The following is an 18,525-nucleotide window of genomic DNA, read 5'->3' on the forward strand; positions in this document are numbered from 1 at the left end:
TACTAATTTCCCCCTACTGTTACTCACACCTTCTTGTCAACTGTTTGAAATGGGCCACTCATTATCACTACAAAAGTGATTTTTCCTCCCTTGGTGTCCTGCTGTTAATTGAATTGGCTCGTTAGCCTGACCCCCCACTTGGCAGGGCAACTCCCATCTTTTCATGTGCTGTGTATTTAAACCTACTACTGTATTTTCCATTCCATGCATCTGATGAAGTGGGTTTTAGCCTTCGAAAGCTGATGCCCAAATAAGTTTGTTAGTCTCCAAGGTGCCACAAGGACTCCTCGTTGTTTTTGCTGATACAGACGAACACAGCTCCCCCTCTGAAACCTGGCTCAATTTTTGTGACCTCCCCTTTGTGATAAGCATGATGCTGGCATACCAGCTCATGCAGCAGCGTATTCAGGTCAATTTACTGGTGTATTAGGATAGATCCAAGTGATAACTGGGTAAGTGTATTGGGTGTTTAAACTTCATAAAACTAAGGGGATGTTACACGCATTGTTTTTACTTATCTGTGTCTGTCCTAATGTAATAGCAACCTGGGACTTCGGGACACAACCATTTACACTGTAAATGCCCTCGGAACTGAACAACTCACCAGCCATCAAAGACGCCTTGGGGAATGCTAAGGAAGGACTCTCAGGAAAGGTGCTAATTCCAAAGCAAATGGCTACGGTGTGTAACAAGCGGAGGTCAGAGACTCCGAGTGCATTGCTCCTTGCTCATCCTAATCAAAGGAAAAGCTCCCCATGGTGGAGAAATGGTCAGCTTGTCTTCTGCCAGAAGATGATACAAGAACGAATGCAAAGGAAGAGCCCTCATCTCTGGACTATTTGGATTCTTACAGGGAAGTACACCAGATGCAAAGCGGAGATACCCAGCTCCTGAAATACTTTTGGGAAACTGGACATTTATTACATCACTGCCACCATTCGGTGTTACAGACTGACTCACCTGTGCAGTTATTGTACCTGCTTTAACCTCTCAATAACTCTCATTTGTTTCCTCTTAGCTAATAAACCTTTAGTAAGATTACTATAGAATTGGCTGCCAGCATTGCCTTTGGTGTAAGATCCAGACCTGATGTGGTTTGATTTTTGGTTTCAGTGCCCATTATCACAAAGTTCTGTTTGTGTCGGTGGAAGATAGGCTGGAGACTCTTAGGTCTTGTCTACACTGCGAAGTTGTCGACAAAACTTTTGTCTTTCACAGGTACTTAAAAAAGCCCCCCCCACAAAAGACAAAAGTTTTGCCGACGCAAGTGGCAGTGTGAACATGGCTTTGTCGGCAGGAGCGCTCTCCTGCCAACAAGCTAACGCCGCTTGCGGGGCTGGAAGTATTTATTTGGCAAAAGTGCCAACAAAATACCGACACAGCATTTACACACGCTGACTTTTAGCAACAAGGCTGTGTCGACACAGCCTTGTCGCTAAAAGCTGCGTAGTGTAGATAAGCCCTAAGATAGGCTGGAGGGGACTGTCTGTTGCTGAAATCTAATTACAGAACACACCATCCACTTGGGGTACCTGCCCTGTTTCTGACAGGCTGCCCTGAGGTCAGCACTCACAGCTAGGAGTCACTCCAGACAGCATGGCAATCACATATCACGCTCTGGCCAGCCCAGTGCAGTAGTCAGGCATCTGCAGGCCTATCAGGGTGGAAACCGTGGGATGCCCCTCCACTCTCGGCTTAAGAACATAAGAGCTGCCAAACAGGGTCAGATCTTGGTCCATCGAGATCAGCGTTCTGCCTCCACCAGTGGCCTGTACCAGAGCTTCAGAGGGAGCATACAGAACAGTGCGATTTTTGAGAGAGCCACATGTCTTCTCCTCCCAGATTCTGGCATGCAGAGATTTAGGGTCACCCCGAGCACAGGGTTGTGTCCCTGACTATCTTGGCCAGTAGCCAATAGCCTAGCCTCCATGAACTTATCTAGTTCTCTTTGGAACCCACTTATACTTTTGGCCATCATAAGAACCCATAGCAATGAGTTCCACAGGTTAATTGTGTGTTATATGAAGTAATACTTCCTCTTGTTTGTATGTCATAGACTTGCTCTCTATTAATTTCATCAGGTGACCCCTGGCCTTGTATTGTGGGAAAGGATAAATAACATGCCTGGTGTGGAGACAGTGAACAGAGAAATGATTTTCTAGCCCTCTATTATCCCCCCTTTGTCTTCTCTTTTCTAAGCTGAACAGCTCTCTCCATGTATGGATCATCTCTGTTGCCCTTCTCCAAACCTTTTCCAGTTCTACTATACTGTAGATGGGGCAACCAGAACTGGACACAGTATTCAAGGTGTGGGAGTACCACATGTGTATATAGTGGCATTAGGATATTTTCTATGGCTTCCTAACATTGTTGGCCTTTTATACCGCTGCTGCGCGTTGGGCTGAAGTTTTCAGAGAACTATCCACGTTGACTCCAAGATCTCTTATCGTCTGCAGACTCATCCACTTCACTGTTCACTCTTTTATCCAGATCATTAATGAATATGTTGAACAGCACTGATCCCAGTACAGATACATAGGGGACTGCATTGCTCACTGCTCTCCATTGTGAAAACTGACCATTTATTCATACTCTTTGTTCCCTATCTTTTAACCAGTTACTGATCCATAAGAGGACGTCCCCTGATATCCCATGACTGCTCAGTTTACTTAAGGTTTCAGAGTAGCAGCCGTGTTAGTCTGTATCCACAAAAAGAACAGGAGGATTTGTGGCACCTTAGAGACTAACAAATTTATTAGAGCATAAGCTTTTGTGGGCTACAACCCACTTCATCAGATGCATAGAATGGAACATATAATAAGAAGATATCTATATATACACATACAGAGAATATGAAAAGGTGGAGTAAGAGGCTAAAGAGTCTTTGGTGAGAGATCACATCAAAGCCTTTCTGAAAATCCAAGTACACTCTAGCCACTGGAAAACCCTTCTCTACATGCTTGTTCACCCACTCAGAGAATTCTGACAGACGGGTGAGGCAGGATTTCCCTTTACAAAAGCCCTGCTGACTCTTCCCCAACAAATCACGTTCACCTCGGTATCTGATAATTCTTTTTTTTTTTAACTACAGTTTCAACCAACGTGCCCGGTAGGCTCACCAGCCTGGAAGTGCCAGGATCACCTCTGGAGCCCTTTTCAGAACATGAGTGTCACATTAGCTACGCTCCAGACACATGGTCCAGCAGTGGATTCAAGTGACGGATTGCATCCCACAGTTAGGAGCTCTGCAGTTTCACATCTGAGTTCCTTCAGAATCCTTGGGTGATGCCATCTGCTCCTGGTGACTGATTACTATTTAACTTATCAATTTGTACTAAAACATTCTATTGACACTGCCTGTTTGGCAGGCTTCCTGCTTCTGATGTACTTTAAAAAATCCTCACTGGGAGTTTTTGCATCCCTTTTCATCTTTGGCATGTTGCTTCTCAATTCTTTCTTGGCCTGCCTTATTACACTTTTATACTTAACCTGCCAGAGTTTGCTTTCCTTCCTGTTTGCTTCACTAGGATCTGACTTCTAGAATTGAAAGGATGCCTTTTCGCCTCTAATGGCCTCTACCACTCGGCTGTTCAGCCATGGTGGCATTCTTCTGCTCCTCTCACTGTCTTTTCTCTTTTGGGGCACCCATTATGCTGAGCCAGGACTATGGCCTTTTAAGCAGCTTGCAGGCATGTAACCCTCGTGTGCAGGGGCGCACCCTCACTCAGGTAGAGGAGGCTAGCAGGCTCCCTGGGCTCAAACAGCGCTAACCAGGCCAAGAGGTGGGGGGAGCTTAACAAGGGAAAAGCGTGAACAGGAAGAAGACAGCTGTACATCAGAGACTGCTGACCACAGAGACAGATCAGCCAAGAGGGACACAGTTGCAGGCCTCATCACCCCTGAAGTGAATGGACTAGCTAAAAGGTAAGATGCCCCCAAGAGGAGGGACTGAAGGTAGACCCCAATTAAAAACACTACCAGCTGAGAAGCTAAACCCCATAAGGGCAAACCCAAAAAACTGCCAAAGAGAGATCACCACTGCCTTTACTTAGATTCCCCACTCTCTCAAGGGAGGGGCAGAGTAATGGGACCCTTGTTTGTTTGGAGAACCCCTGGTGTGGTACAAACGGGGGCAGGACATAATAACCAACTGGAATCGGGGTCTAGTGGGGACTCGGGAGCCCTGCACCTTGCCACTATTCCTTTTAATTTCTGGTCTAACAAGATGGGGAGCACAGGAGGCCAGGACGGTGTGGCACAAGGGGCCCGGAGCATTTGTGTGCCACTGACAGCCCCTGCCCACCCACCCACCGACCTCCAGGGTGCGGGCTGATCCACTTTCATGCTCTGCCCAAGGCACAAGCAGGTGAGATTCTGGAGAGAACGGCGCTGCTCTCCTATGGAACCCAGCCCCAGATCTAGTCCTGGCAGGTAACCACAACACCGGGCAACAAACAATGGCCCCAATGCAGTTGGAGAGGAAGCCTCTGTCCCCAGGTAGGGGAGGCCCAGAGTGTTTTACCATGGCCAGCGCTCCCCTGTGAACACATGTGAAAACCGCAGGCTGCCCCATCTTCACTGGGAGTTCACCTTGGGCTAGCAAACCCGTGGTAAGAACGTGCCTTCCTCCTGCACGTGGACAGAGCTTTCCGGTGCACAGCCGCAGTGGGCTCACTGCTGCAGCTGGCCTACCACACTCATAAGCACTACTCCCTCTCAGCCCAGTGCCCACCGGCGCAAGCCACAGGAAACAGCAGGGCTGGCATTCAGCATCCTGGCCACCCCCCCAGCTCCCTGACTCCAGCCCCCGGCACAGCCCACAAAACTGCCAACAGCTATGGAGGTGCCCAGGGCTCCCTGCCCCTCTCCCCGAGCAGCCCTCAGGGAGCCCCCATTTCAGGGCACACTGCTGCTTGTACAGCTGGTGCCTTGCAGCATGAAGTCTGGTGAGAGCTCTGCACTGCTCAAACAGGACCAGGTGCAAAGAAGAGCTCCTAGGATGATTGGGGGAACGGAGGGCCTCTGTGCCGAGAGGAGACTGGCCTGCCTTAGCCTCGCCAAAGGCAGGCTGAGCAGGGATGGGATTGCTCTCTCCACATCCAGCAGGGCAGTACACACCGGGGAGGGAGAAGAGCTGCTGAAGCTAAAGGTCAATGCTGGCCCAAGAACAGAGATAAACCAGCCACGAGGACACAGGCTAGCGCTGAGGAGTGAGGCTCTGGGACCCAGTTAGCTCTCCTGCTCCACTGGTTTGAAAATGGCTCTTGGCAAGTTTGTGAGCAGGATGACGTGAGGGGGCTACCTGTGCTAGCAGGGACTGGCCACGACGACACACACACTCACGCCCCCACCCGCCGGAGCTCCTGCAATGCACCGAGCTCCACCCCGGCACACTCCCTGCACAGCCTGGGCAGTGCAACACAACCAGGTGGCAATGGCTGGCAGGGGCAGGGCACGCAGCCCCGGCCACGCTGACCCCACCGGTAGGAGGAGGCGACACCCCTGCCCCAAACCCAACACTCGTCGTCACGTTCAGTCACCTTCGGGTCAGGCTGCACAGCTCTGCTGTGAGGAGCCACTGAGCGACCCTGACTGAGCTGGGGACCCCATTCAATCCTGCGCAGCTGGAGGCCGAGCTTCGTGGGGGATGTGCACTTTCACCCCTCTCCAGCCCCACAAACAGCGGGAAAGGCAAGAAAGCTGCCAAAGCAGCAGAGTACGAGTGGATTTCACTCCTGGAGCTCCCAACACTCCCCCCAAAGCACAGCCCAGGGGGCCTTTGCCTGCTGTCAGAGATGGCTCTGTGTCTAGAGCCAGCCCCTCAGCCACCAGCGGGAGCGAGCACGCACCAGGGCACAGCGTGAAAACTCAGCCAGGGGCATCAGACGCTCAGGAAGCTGCCTCAGACAGTCTGCTCCCCTGCTCCAGGCCCTGCTCCTCCAATGAGCAGCCAAGCAGGGAGGGCGTTCACACTCCAGCTCAACAAAACAGGAAGCTGGGGGCTGGCTGCCAGGTCCTGAGCCAGGCTGTGTGCTTCAGCCCCCTCAGACAGGCAGCACAAATCCCTCCCTCCAGGCAGCAAGCCACTGGGGCCAGGCACGTAGGGGTAGAGGGTGCCCTGCCCACACCTGGGCACCAGCACCCCCCGTGGAGGCCAGGCAGGGCTGGACTGTCCCGCACGGCTCCTAACACCACACAGCAGCTGCATCTTTAAGTCAGCTCCTGCAGAATGGCAGCCAGAGAAGAGTGCAGGGAGCCTGGGGAAAGGATCAGGGGAGGGACTCAGCGCGGGACCCTATCCCCAGAGCAGGCCAGCAGCTTTGCCCCTACGGGCCAGGCTAGGAGCTACAGCTGGGGCAGTTCTGGTGCCCTCCCTGAACTCTTTCTAAGGGCCCTTTGGAGCACTGCCCGCCCTGGACACAGGCAGGGCTGAGACAACGAAGCTATCCAGCTGCAGGGAGGGGGAAAGAGGTTTGCGGAGGAGGGACTCAGCCCCTCCCAGAACAGGGAGCAACCCCGTGGATTCCAACCAAAAAAGAACTAAACCCAGCCGAGGCCTCAGCAGAGTCCCCAGCACGGCTCCTTGCTGCCCCCAGGCCAGGAACACCGTGGGGCTGCGTCCCATGGCTCTGCACACTCGGAGGCCTAAGCCATGTGCAGAGCTGCTGGGCTTAAAACATGCCAATGGCTGCCTCCTCCCTTCCGGAGGGGCTTGAGGAGCCGAGGCCCCTCACTCCCCAGAATCCCAGCCACGGGGCTTGCTCCTGACGGGGCTTAAAGCCTGGCCACTGCAGTCTCCAAGCCCCTCTTGGGCAGGGGACAGCCACAGCTGCACTCACTGCTGGTTGGAGACCCCAGAGAAGAGGGATAGCTCAGTGGTTTGAGCATTGGCCTGCTAAACCCAGGGTTGTGAGTTCAATCCTTGAGGGGGCCATTTAGGGATCTGGGGCAAAAATTGGGGATTGGTCCTGCTTCAAGCAGTGGGTTGGACTAGATGACCTCCTGAGGTCCCTTCCAACCCTAACTTTCTATGTGAAGAAGCTCCTACACAGGATCGCTCTTGGCCTGCGCCACAGAGCACACCATGCAGCAGGCCTGGATACTGCCCTGGCAGCGTGAAGAGAATGCATGTCTCCATCCACACACAGCAGAGGTAACCGCACACATGTGCAGCGCATCTGAAACACCCACCCAATATCCTGCAGCATCCAGAGCCCATTTCCGAGTGTCACCTCAGGACTCCCTCCCTCCAGAAGCAGCAGCCGAACACCCCAGGCTCTCCCCGCAACACGCATGCTGTCAGCTGCCCAATGTCACCCTCACCGCCACTCACTGACCCTTAGTGAGAGAGCACGCAGCCTGGTGATGGGCGCCAGCAGCCTGGAAGGCCACTCCTGGTGAGCACGGCCCCTTCTTCCTCATCCACTGGGAAAGTGCGCAGGTAAGGGAGACACAAATGGGGGCTCAATCCAAGATGGTCGTCTTTCTGAGAGCGCCTCCTACAAGCAGGAAGCCCCCCAACTCTGGGTTAGAAATCCCTGTCGTTTATTGGGGTCTCGCGGACACACCACCAACCCCACTAGCCTTGCCACTGTTACTGTAAGCCAGCCTTCCCTGGCCTGGGGAAGGGTGTGCAAGTGACACAACTGGCCATCGTTATGCCAGCGCTGTCCCCGAACAAAGGGAATGATGTGAGAACAGCCAAGCCAATCCTTCCCATTGCAGGATTCCTCGCAGTCTCCCCGGGATAACGGCAGGTCGGCTTTCCCATGGCTAAGTGATCATCCTCGTCCCTCTCCGGAGGGAGCCCTGAAGGGCCAGAGAGAAACTTGGCACTATTCTCAACAGGACATGGCAGATCCCAGCCCTGACCCTTACAGATTATGCAAGCCAGTGAAAACAGCGAGCAGTAAGGATGCAGCTGAAGGGCCTGGCTCTCTGGGGGAAAACACTGTTGTTCACAGCTCAGCCTGTTTGGGGGGTCTGAGGAACTTTGTTCACACAGCACTTGGACCTTTTTGCCATGCAGTGAAACACAAGCAGGGGAGAATTTCCAGGAGCTGGTATTACCTGATACTGCATTGGTAAGACCATTATTGCAGCACTGTACTCAGCTCTGGGCTTCACATGCTTCGTACAGGATGCTCAAAAACTGAAGAGGGTTCAGAGAAGAGAACAAGAATGACTCAAGGGCTGGAAACCCGCCTTACAGTGAGAAATCGAAGGAGCTCGGTCTCCTTAGCTTAGAAAAGAGAAGGTTAAGGAGTGACTTGATGACAGTTCATAAGCAGCTCAGTGCGGAGAACGGTTCTGAAAGCAGACAGCTCTTTAATCTAGCAGACAAAGCCAGAACGTGCTCCAATGATTGGAAGCTAAAGCTAGAAAAATTCAGGTGGGAATAAGGTGCACGCATTTACAGTTCAGGTAAATGACCACTGAATGGAGGGTTCTCTGTCACTTGGGGTCTGAGACTGGAGAAACCATCGGCTCCTGTTCAACCACACACTACTGGGCCATGCAGGTCAGACTAGATATCAGAAGGGCCCTGGCCAAGATTTTCAAGGGAATAAGGGAAGCTGGGCTCCTAAGCCCAGACCAAAGAACCCAGCTCCGGGACCCTGCAGCTCCTCATTTGAGTTTTTCCAATCTTGGCCTATGAATCTATTCAGTCTGCTCCCCAGAGTTGGTCGGGGGAGTGCCTATGGGAGCCCTGCAAATGGGGACTGATTCGCGTATGTGGTTTTAATAGTTTCCAGGGGAGATGGAGTCAGAAGCAGCACCGGGTGCTCCTAGCCCACACATATTTCTGTGGGAGCCCCCAAGAAGACAAGGATGGACTCAGCCCAGCTCTCAAGGCCAGGTGCCCATGGCACAGTTAGCACAGTGGCCAGAGCAATGGGGAAGCGACACTTTGCACCCAGCCCTGCCACAGCTCGGGAGTTACAGAGGCCTCAGGCTCCGGGGCTGTCCAGCCAATGCTTCCCCCATTTAGATGGGCCGCAAGCTCCAAGTGCTCCCAGCTTGCTGGATGCACGAACAGCAGAGACTGAGGCTCACAGGGCACATCCAGAAAGACCCTCTAGGACAGGGTCATGAAGTTTAAGGCCTGAAGGGACCACAGATCACCTGGTCTGACCTCCAGTATATCACAAGCCACCAGCACCCACATACTGACCACAATGACCAAACAGGAGACCAGACGGTTACATGCCACAAGGGTAAACAGGAGAGGCCGAGGTGCACAAACCTCTGTGTCCTAGTGGGTGTCAGCAGCTCTGGGGAAAGGCCAATCTACAGAGGTAGGAGAAGCAGCCAATTGTCTTCTTCCCCCAGAAGCCCTTAGCGCCCCGCAGCAATGCAGGACGAGGACTCCAGTGCATGCTTCGGCCAGCAGCGCAGCCCACGAGGAGCCAAGAGACACGGAAGAGAAGGCGGGAAGAGTTTCCCAGCCCGCCAGGAGCCCAGGACAACAGCACCATTGGCTTGTTTTGAGCAAGGGAAAATAAGGCATCAAAGCCCTGAAGGCCCAGCCAGAGGGACCAAGAGGCAAGAAAGGCCAGGCTGGAGTCTGGGGCTACAGCAAGGAAGAGCCATGGGAACACAGTGTGTGTGACAAGTGATGAGATCACTAAAGCAGCAGGGCTAGGGCAGGCTGGGGAGCTGGGCCTGGGTTTCTCTCTCACCCTATAAAGAGGCAGGGGATTTTGCCTGCCAAACCTTACCCACAACCCCACTGTCGCACCCTGCGACACAGACAGAGCGGATCAAGGAGGGAGGGTGAGCCAAAGCAGGGGCCCTGGGGTATGTGCAGTTCATTCCCACAGGGAGAGTTACCCCCAGGAGAGTAACATGCACTGGCCCTTAGCACCACTGGCCACACGCTCAAGGCCCACTACCAGCACATGACAGCGAGGGATAGGGGTCCACTTCCAACAGTCCTGCTGCACCCTGGCTTGGGAAGGGTCAGAGTGGGACAGTACCTCTCTCCTCACCTTGTCCCTTGCTCACTGCAGCCCTAGCTGGGGGGAATTCATAGAATCATAGAATATCAGGGTTGGAAGGGACCCCAGAAGGTCATCTAGTCCAACCCCCTGCTCAAAGCAGGACCAATTCCCAGTTAAATCATCCCAGCCAGGGCTTTGTCAAGCCTGACCTTAAAAACCTCTAAGGAAGGAGATTCTACCACCTCCCTAGGTAACGCATTCCAGTGTTTCACCACCCTCCTAGTGAAAAAGTTTTTCCTAATATCCAATCTAAACCTTCCCCACTGCAACTTGAGACCATTACTCCTCGTTCTGTCATCTACTACCATTGAGAACAGTCTAGAGCCATCCTCTTTGGAACCCCCTTTCAGGTAGTTGAAAGCAGCTATCAAATCCCCCCTCATTCTTCTCTTCTGCAGGCTAAACAATCCCAGCTCCCTCAGCCTCTCCTCATAACTCATGTGTTCCAGTCCCCTAATCATTTTTGTTGCCCTTCGCTGGACTCTCTCCAATTTATCCACATCCTTCTTGAAGTGTGGGGCCCAAAACTGGACACAGTACTCCAGATGAGGCCTCACCAATGTCGAATAGAATTCAGAGATTCTTAGACTCCAAGACCAGAAGGGACCATTGTGATCAGCTAAGGCCTCAGCTGGAGTATGGTGTCCAGGTCTGGGTACCACATTTCATAGAATTTCAGGGTTGGAAGGGACCTCAGGAGGTCATCTAGTCCAACCCCCTGCTCAAAGCAGGACCAGTCCCCCAATTTTTGCCCCAGATCCCTAAATGGCCCCCTCAAGGATTGAACTCATAACCCTGCATTTAGCAGGCCAATGCTCAAACCACTGAGCTATCCCTCCCCCCTAATTTCAGGAAGGATGCGGACAAATTGGAGAAAGTCCAGAGAAGAGCAACAAAAACAATTAAGGTTTGGAAAACATGACCTGTGAGGGCAGATTGAAAAAACTGAGTTTATTCAGTCTGGAGAAGAGAAGACTGAGAGGAGACATGGTAATAGTTTTCAAATACATAAAAGGTTGTTATAAAGAGGAGGGTAATAAAGGTGTATAGAAAGCTGGCTAGACAGTTGGGCTCAACAGGTAGTGATCAATAGCTCCATGGCTAGTTGGCAGCTGGGACCAGAAAAGCAGGGAAGCACTGCATGATGGGGGGGGATCTCTGCTCCAGATGTTAATGAATCCACCCCTGCACACACCCAGCTCAGTAGTTATCAGACCAATTCTAGTAATAAATCCTGTACTGGTAACCAAAATACTGAAGCTGCCTAACTGCATTGTGAGCTCCCTGGAAGGATCATCATCCTTAGCCAGGAATGATCAGTTCCTATCGTCTAGCCTGAACAAAACAACTTTGGTATTCTCCCTTGAGCCATCAGTTTACGCATAAACAAATCTAGTGTTCTCCCTTGAACCATTGTTCTTTCCCTACATAAACCCCTACCCATGCTCAAGTAAGCGTTCTGATGCCTGGATCCAACATCTGCATCAGTTCCATTGGGACTTCATCTTCTCCTGACGGATCATGCTGGGGGCTCTGCCAGCACTCCGGACCCTCAGCTACCACCACCACCACCACCTGGGACCCTCGATCGATTCCAGCTTCACGGAGTGGTGAGAACCCAGCTCTCACTCTCTCTCGGTCTAGTCTTCTGACCCTGACTGGTGGGATCAGTTCTAGTTTTCTAAACCTAACTTTTATAATCAAATTTAAGTGAGATTTAATATTATCCCTGTTTTGTTTGTTTGGCTCCCCTTGTGTGGTTATTACCTGGTAATAAATAACTTTAACGGTTAAGCTGGTTGCTTCTCTCTATCCCCCACATGCCCCCGGTGGGTGTTTTTTGGCTTCCCCCACTCGCTCTGCAGCAACGTTCCTCATACCAAAGTAAGATCCCTGGAGTGCCCCAAAATCCTGTGGGGTTTGCTCATCCAGTGGGTTACGACCAGAACAATTGTAACGTGGAAGTGGGGTCAGGGACTTGCTGAATCTGGGGCATTTGAGGGTGGCAGCTTGGAAGTGCTGCTTGACCCGGCCTGCTGAGCCCAGGGACACCTAAGGGGTCAGCTTGGGAGTGCTGATTGACCCGGTCCTCTCAGATGCACTCTGTTAACGTGTGTGGGTGTGTTCGTCTGATTCTGGGGCTGGAGGAACCCAGCCCTGGGGAACCTCGGTCCTGCAGGATAGCTCCACTGGGAGGGAACTTGCAGCAGGGAGAAGTAGAGCTCCGTGTGAGAACACAAGTGACACAAGCAGCACATTGACAGAATTACAGAAAAAAAACCCATTCACACACAGAAGAGTAACCCTAATAAATGGAAAAGGAGTACTTGTGGCACCTTAGAGACTACAGCTCACGAAAGCTCATGCTCAAATAAATTGGTTAGTCTCTAAGGTGCCACAAGTACTCCTTTTCTTTTTCCGAATACAGACTAACACGGCTGCTACTCTGAAACCTAATAAATGAGCGTACCCCCACGGGCAAAGCTGGTAACACTGTGTGATTTAATTATTAACCGATCTAAGTCATTAACCAACCACGATGCTTTACTATCCAATTGTAGCTGATAAAATGATAGTATTTGGTCAGTCATTTTGATATGAGACCATAACATTAGATATACACACACACACACACTATTTCCCCGTCATACTGTTTAAATAGGACTATAGTAAATGAAATGATTAATTCACACTCCTGTGGCTCTTTTGGGGAATGTTGATGGCTAATTTGGCTCCTGAACCACTGAGGTCTGAGTGTCACTGGTGTGGACAATACTTATTCCTGCCTCAGTGCAGGGGATGGGGCCAGATGACCTGTTGTGGTCCCTTCCAGTCCTACATGTCCATGACTGTAGTCTGACCTCCTCTATAGCACAAGCCAGAGAACTTCCCCCAGATCATTCTTGGAGCAGCTCTTTTTAAACAGCATCCAAGCTGGACGGAAGCATTGTCAGTGCTGGAGAACCAACTGGCCACTGGGGAATTGTTCCAGTGGGTAATTCCCCACACCGGTAAAAATTTCCACCTCATTTCCAGTCAGAATTTGTCTAGCTCCAGTTTCCAGCCGCCGGATCATGTTGTACCTGTCTCTGACAGACTGAAGAGCCCATTGTTAACTATTAGTTCCCCATGTAGGTACTTTGACTGGGATCAAGTCACCCTTTCGCCTTCACTTTGTCAGGTAATAGACTGCGCTCCTGGAGTCTGTCACTAAGGAATATCGTCTAATCCTTTATGAATTAGTGTGGCTCTTCTCTGAACCCCTCTCCAATTTATCACCAACATCCCTCTTGAACCGTGGGCATCAGAACTGGACACAGGATTCCAGCGGCGGTTGCACCAGTGCCAGAAACAGAGACAAAATAACCTCTCGACTCCTACTTGAGATTCCTGTTTATGCATCCAAGGATCCCATTGGCGCTTTTGGTCACATCGCACCGGGAGCTCATTCACCTTATCGTCCAACCCATCCCCCAAATCCTTTCCAGAGTCCCTGCTTCCCAGGAGAGAGTCCCTTGTTCGGCAGGTACGGCTGCATTCGCTGCCCCTACACGTACATTTACACTGAGCGACGTTAAAAAGCATTCAGAGGGCTTGCAGGGCTGTCCGTTGGCGCAGACTCTCTGGAGGAGTTTCATGGTGGGTCTGTCCCCCCACATCCAAAGGTTGTATGGACGACTTGTAACTCAGAACACGCAAGGGACACTGGGGCAGGCAGCTGGCACAACGGGTCCTCACCCCCCGCCTGCTGCAGGGCTTTCGGGAGCCCACAACCCGGCTCCTCCCGGGCTGGGGGGCAGCCGTTTGCCGGACAGGGGGCAAGGGAAGGGCAGGGTCGATACCGAGGGTCCAACCACAACCCTGAGAAGCTGGGACTGAACTGGCAGCCAGAGGGGCAGAGCAACAGCCCCCCAGCCACAGGCCCGGCCCCACGCAGACTGACACCAGCCCCCCGGCCACAGGCCCGGCCCCACGCAGACTGACACCAGCCCCCCGGCCACAGGCCCGGCCCCACGCAGACTGACACCAGCCCCCCGGCCACAGGGCCGGCCCCACGCAGACTGACACCAGCCCCCCGGCCACAGGCCCGGCCCCACGCAGACTGACACCAGCCCCCCGGCCACAGGGCCGGCCCCACGCAGACTGACACCAGCCCCCCGGCCACAGGGCCGGCCCCACGCAGACTGACACCAGCCCCCCGGCCACAGGGCCGGCCCCACGCAGACTGACACCAGCCCCCCGGCCACAGGCCCGGCCCCACGCAGACTGACACCAGCCCCCCGGCCACAGGCCCGGCCCCACGCAGACTGACACCAGCCCCCCGGCCACAGGCCCGGCCCCACGCAGACTGACACCAGCCCCCCGGCCACAGGCCCGGCCCCACGCAGACTGACACCAGCCCCCCGGCCACAGGCCCGGCCCCACGCAGACTGACACCAGCCCCCCGGCCACAGGCCCGGCCCCACGCAGACTGACACCAGCCCCCCGGCCACAGGCCCGGCCCCACGCAGACTGACACCAGCCCCCCGGCCACAGGCCCGGCCCCACGCAGACTGACACCAGCCCCCCGGCCACAGGCCCGGCCCCACGCAGACTGACACCAGCCCCCCGGCCACAGGCCCGGCCCCACGCAGACTGACACCAGCCCCCCGGCCACAGGCCCGGCCCCACGCAGACTGACACCAGCCCCCCGGCCACAGGCCCGGCCCCACGCAGACTGACACCAGCCCCCCAGCACTCAGCCCCCCCGGGAGCTGCCTCCACGCCGCAGAACAGACCCCACCCACCTGGACAGGGACCCCCAGCACAGCCCCCCCCCGATCACAGCCCCCCACACACACACCCAGACCCCCAGCACAGCCCCCCCCCGCCGGATCACACCCCCCCCACACACCCGGACCCCCCATCACAGCCCCCCATCACACCCCCCACACACACCCGGACCCCCAGCCCCCCCATCACACACCCGGACCCCCAGCACAGCCCCCCCCGCCGGATCAAACCCCCCCCACACCCGGACCCCCAGCCCCCCCCCATCACAGCCCCCCATCACACCCCCCACACACACCCGGACCCCCAGCCCCCCCCATCACACACGCGGACCCCCAGCACAGCCCCCCCCGCCGGATCAAACCCCCCCCACACCCGGACCCCCAGCCCCCACACCCGGACGGGCCCCCTCACCACGTAGGCGGCGGCGCCGCCCTCCCCGCCGCGGCTCTCGGTCTCGGGGACGGAGAAGTGCATCGTCCCGCGCCGCCGCCAGCTCGGGCCGCGCACCCAGCGGGGGACGCGGGCGGCGGATGGTTCGCTCCGGGGGCGCCGGATGGTACGGCCCGGCGGATGTACCAAGCGGCCCGTGCAGGGGGGAGCCGCCCGCCGCGTGCCCGAAAGGCCCGGCTCGCGGGGGCGGGGCCACGGCTTGCACCTCCCTCCAGTCGGGGATTGGTACGGCCCTCCCTGGGCGGGCTCCCGCCACCGCGGGGCGGCTCCGGCTCCGCCCCCCGCTCAGCGCCCCGCCCCCGCGCCCCCGCCCCCCACTGACCCGACCCCCGCACCCCTCCCATTCACCCCCCGCCCCCCACTGACCCGCCCCCCGCGCCCCCCATCCACCCCCCGCCCCCCACTGACCCGACCCCCGCACCCCTCCCATGCAACCCTGCCCCCCACTGACCCGACCCCCGCGCCCCCAATTCACCCCCCGCCCCCCACTGACCCGACCCCCGCACCCCTCCCATGCACCCCCCGCCCCCCACTGACCCGAGCCCCGCGCCCCCCATCCACCTCCCGCCCCCCACTGACCCGACCCCCGCGCCCCCCATCCACCCCCCGCCCCCCACTGACCCGACCCCCCGCGCCCCACATCCACCCCCTCCGCCCCACCCCCCACTGACCCGACCCCCGCAATACACCCCGCCGCCCCGTACGCCACTGACCCGACCCCCGCGCCCCCCATCCACCTCCCGCCCCCCACTGACCCGACCCCCGCACCCCTCCCATTCACCCCCCGCCCCCCACTGACCCGACCCCCGCGCCCCCCATCCACCTCCCGCCCCCCACTGACCCGACCCCTGCGCCCCTCCCATTCACCCCCCGCCCCCCACTGACCCGAGCCCCGCGCCCCCCATCCACCTCCCGCCCCCCACTGACCCGACCCCCGCGCCCCCCATCCACCCCCCGCCCCCCACTGACCCGACCCCCCGCGCCCCACATCCACCCCCTCCGCCCCACCCCCCACTGACCCGACCCCCGCAATACACCCCGCCGCCCCGTACGCCACTGACCCGACCCCCGCGCCCCCCATCCACCTCCCGCCCCCCACTGACCCGACCCCCGCACCCCTCCCATTCACCCCCCGCCCCCCACTGACCCGACCCCCGCGCCCCCCATCCACCTCCCGCCCCCCACTGACCCGACCCCCGCGCCCCCCATCCACCCCCCGCCCCCCACTGACCCGACCCCCCGCGCCCCACATCCACCCCCTCCGCCCCACCCCCCACTGACCCGACCCCCGCAATACACCCCGCCGCCCCGTACGCCACTGACCCGACCCCCGCGCCCCCCATCCACCTCCCGCCCCCCACTGACCCGACCCCCGCACCCCTCCCATTCACCCCCCGCCCCCCACTGACCCGACCCCCGCGCCCCCCATCCACCTCCCGCCCCCCACTGACCCGACCCCTGCGCCCCTCCCATTCACCCCCCGCCCCCCACTGACCCGACCCCCGCGCCCCCCATCCACCTCCCGCCCCCCACTGACCCGACCCCTGCGCCCCTCCCATTCACCCCCCGCCCCCCACTGACCCGACCCCCGCGCCCCCCATCCACCTCCCGCCCCCCACTGACCCGACCCCCGCACCTCCCATTCACCCCCCGCCCCCCACTGACCCGACCCCCGCGCCCCCCATCCACCTCCCGCCCCCCACTGACCCGACCCCCGCACCTCCCATTCACCCCCCGCCCCCCACTGACCCGACCCCCGCAATACACCCCCGCCGCCCCACCCCCCACTGACCCGACCCCCGCGCCCCCCCAATTCACCCCCCGCCCCCCACTGACCCGACCCCCGCAATACACCCCCTCCGCCCCACCCCCCACTGACCCGACCCCCGCGCCCCTCCCATTCACCCCCCGCCCCCCATTGACCCGACCCCCGCGCCCCTCCCATGCACCCCCTGCCCCCCACTGACCCGCCCCCCGCAATACACCCCCTCTGACCCGCCCCCCACTGACCCGCCCCCTGCGCCCCTCCCATTCACCCCCCACCCTCCACTGACCCGACCCCCGCAATACACCCCCGCCGCCCCACCCACCACTGACCCGACCCCCGCGCCCCCCATCCACCCCCCACCCCCCACTGATCCGCCTCCCGCAGTACACCCCCTCTGACCCGCCCCCCACTGACCCGACCCCTGCAATACACCCCCTCCGCCCCACCCCCCACTGACCCGACCCCCGCGCCCCTCCCATTCACCCCCCGCCCCCCACTGACCCGACCCCCGCAATACACCCCCGCCGCCCCACCCACCACTGACCCAACCCCCGTGCCCCCCATCCACCCCCCGCCCCCCACTGATCCGCCTCCCGCAATACACCCCCTCTGACCCGCCCCCCACTGACCCGCCCCCTGCGCCCCTCCCATTCACCCCCCACCCCCCACTGACCCGACCCCCGCAATACACCCCCACTGACCCGACCCCCGCAATACACCCCCTCCGCCCCACCCCCCACTGACCCGACCCCCGCAATACACCCCCGCCGCCCCACCCACCACTGACCCGACCCCCGCGCCCCCCATCCACCCCCCGCCCCCCACTGACCCGCCTCCCGCAATACACCCCTTCTGACCCGCCCCCCACTGACCCGCCCCCTGAGCCCCTCCCATTCACCCCCCGCCCCCCACTGACCCGCCTCCCGCAATACACCCCCGCCGCCCCACCCCCCACTGACCCACCCCCCGCGCCCCTCCCATTCACCCCCCGCCCCCCACTGACCCAACCCCCGCAATACACCCCCTCCGCCCCACCCCCCACTGACCCGACCCCCACGCCCCTCCCATGCACCCCCCGCCCCCCACTGACCCGACCCCCGCAATACACCCCCGCCGCCCCACCCACCACTGACCCGACCCCCGCGCCCCCCATCCACCTCCCGCCCCCCACTGACCCGCCTCCCGCAATACACCCCCGCCGCCCCGTACCCCACTGACCCACCCCCCGCCCCTCCCATTCACCCCCTGCCCCCCACTGACCCGACCCCCGCAATACACCCCCTCCGCCCCACCCCCCACTGACCCGACCCCCGCCCCTCCCATTCACCCCCCGCCCCCCACTGACCCGCCCCCCGCAATTCACCCCCTCCGCCCCACCCCCCACTGACCCGACCCCCGCGCCCCTCCCATTCACCCCCCGCCCCCCCGCCCCCCACTGACCCGCCCCCCGCAATACACTCCCTCCGCCCCGTACCCCACTGACCCGCCCCCCGCACCCCTCCCATGCACCCCCCGCCCCTCACTGACCCG

At 58.4% G+C, this 18,525-nt stretch overlaps 1 protein-coding gene across 2 annotated transcripts in view; it reads right to left on the minus strand.

The window, feature by feature from the left end:
- SNX17 (sorting nexin 17) overlaps positions 1–15,428 on the minus strand; it is a 31,848-nt gene extending 16,420 nt beyond the window's left edge. The window contains exon 1 of one of the 2 annotated variants that reach the window (XM_084622057.1): positions 15,189–15,428. In XM_084622057.1, coding sequence (XP_084478183.1) covers positions 15,189–15,251 — 63 coding nt within the window. In that variant the 5' untranslated portion in view covers positions 15,252–15,428. The remainder of the gene's footprint in view (positions 1–15,188) is intronic. The other variant, XM_084622058.1, reaches the window with a different exon arrangement.
- Between the last annotated feature and the right edge of the window lie 3,097 nt (positions 15,429–18,525).

This window comes from Lepidochelys olivacea (genome assembly GCF_965140295.1).
Source record: "Lepidochelys olivacea isolate rLepOli2 genome assembly, chromosome: 3".
NCBI lineage: Eukaryota > Metazoa > Chordata > Testudines > Cheloniidae > Lepidochelys > Lepidochelys olivacea.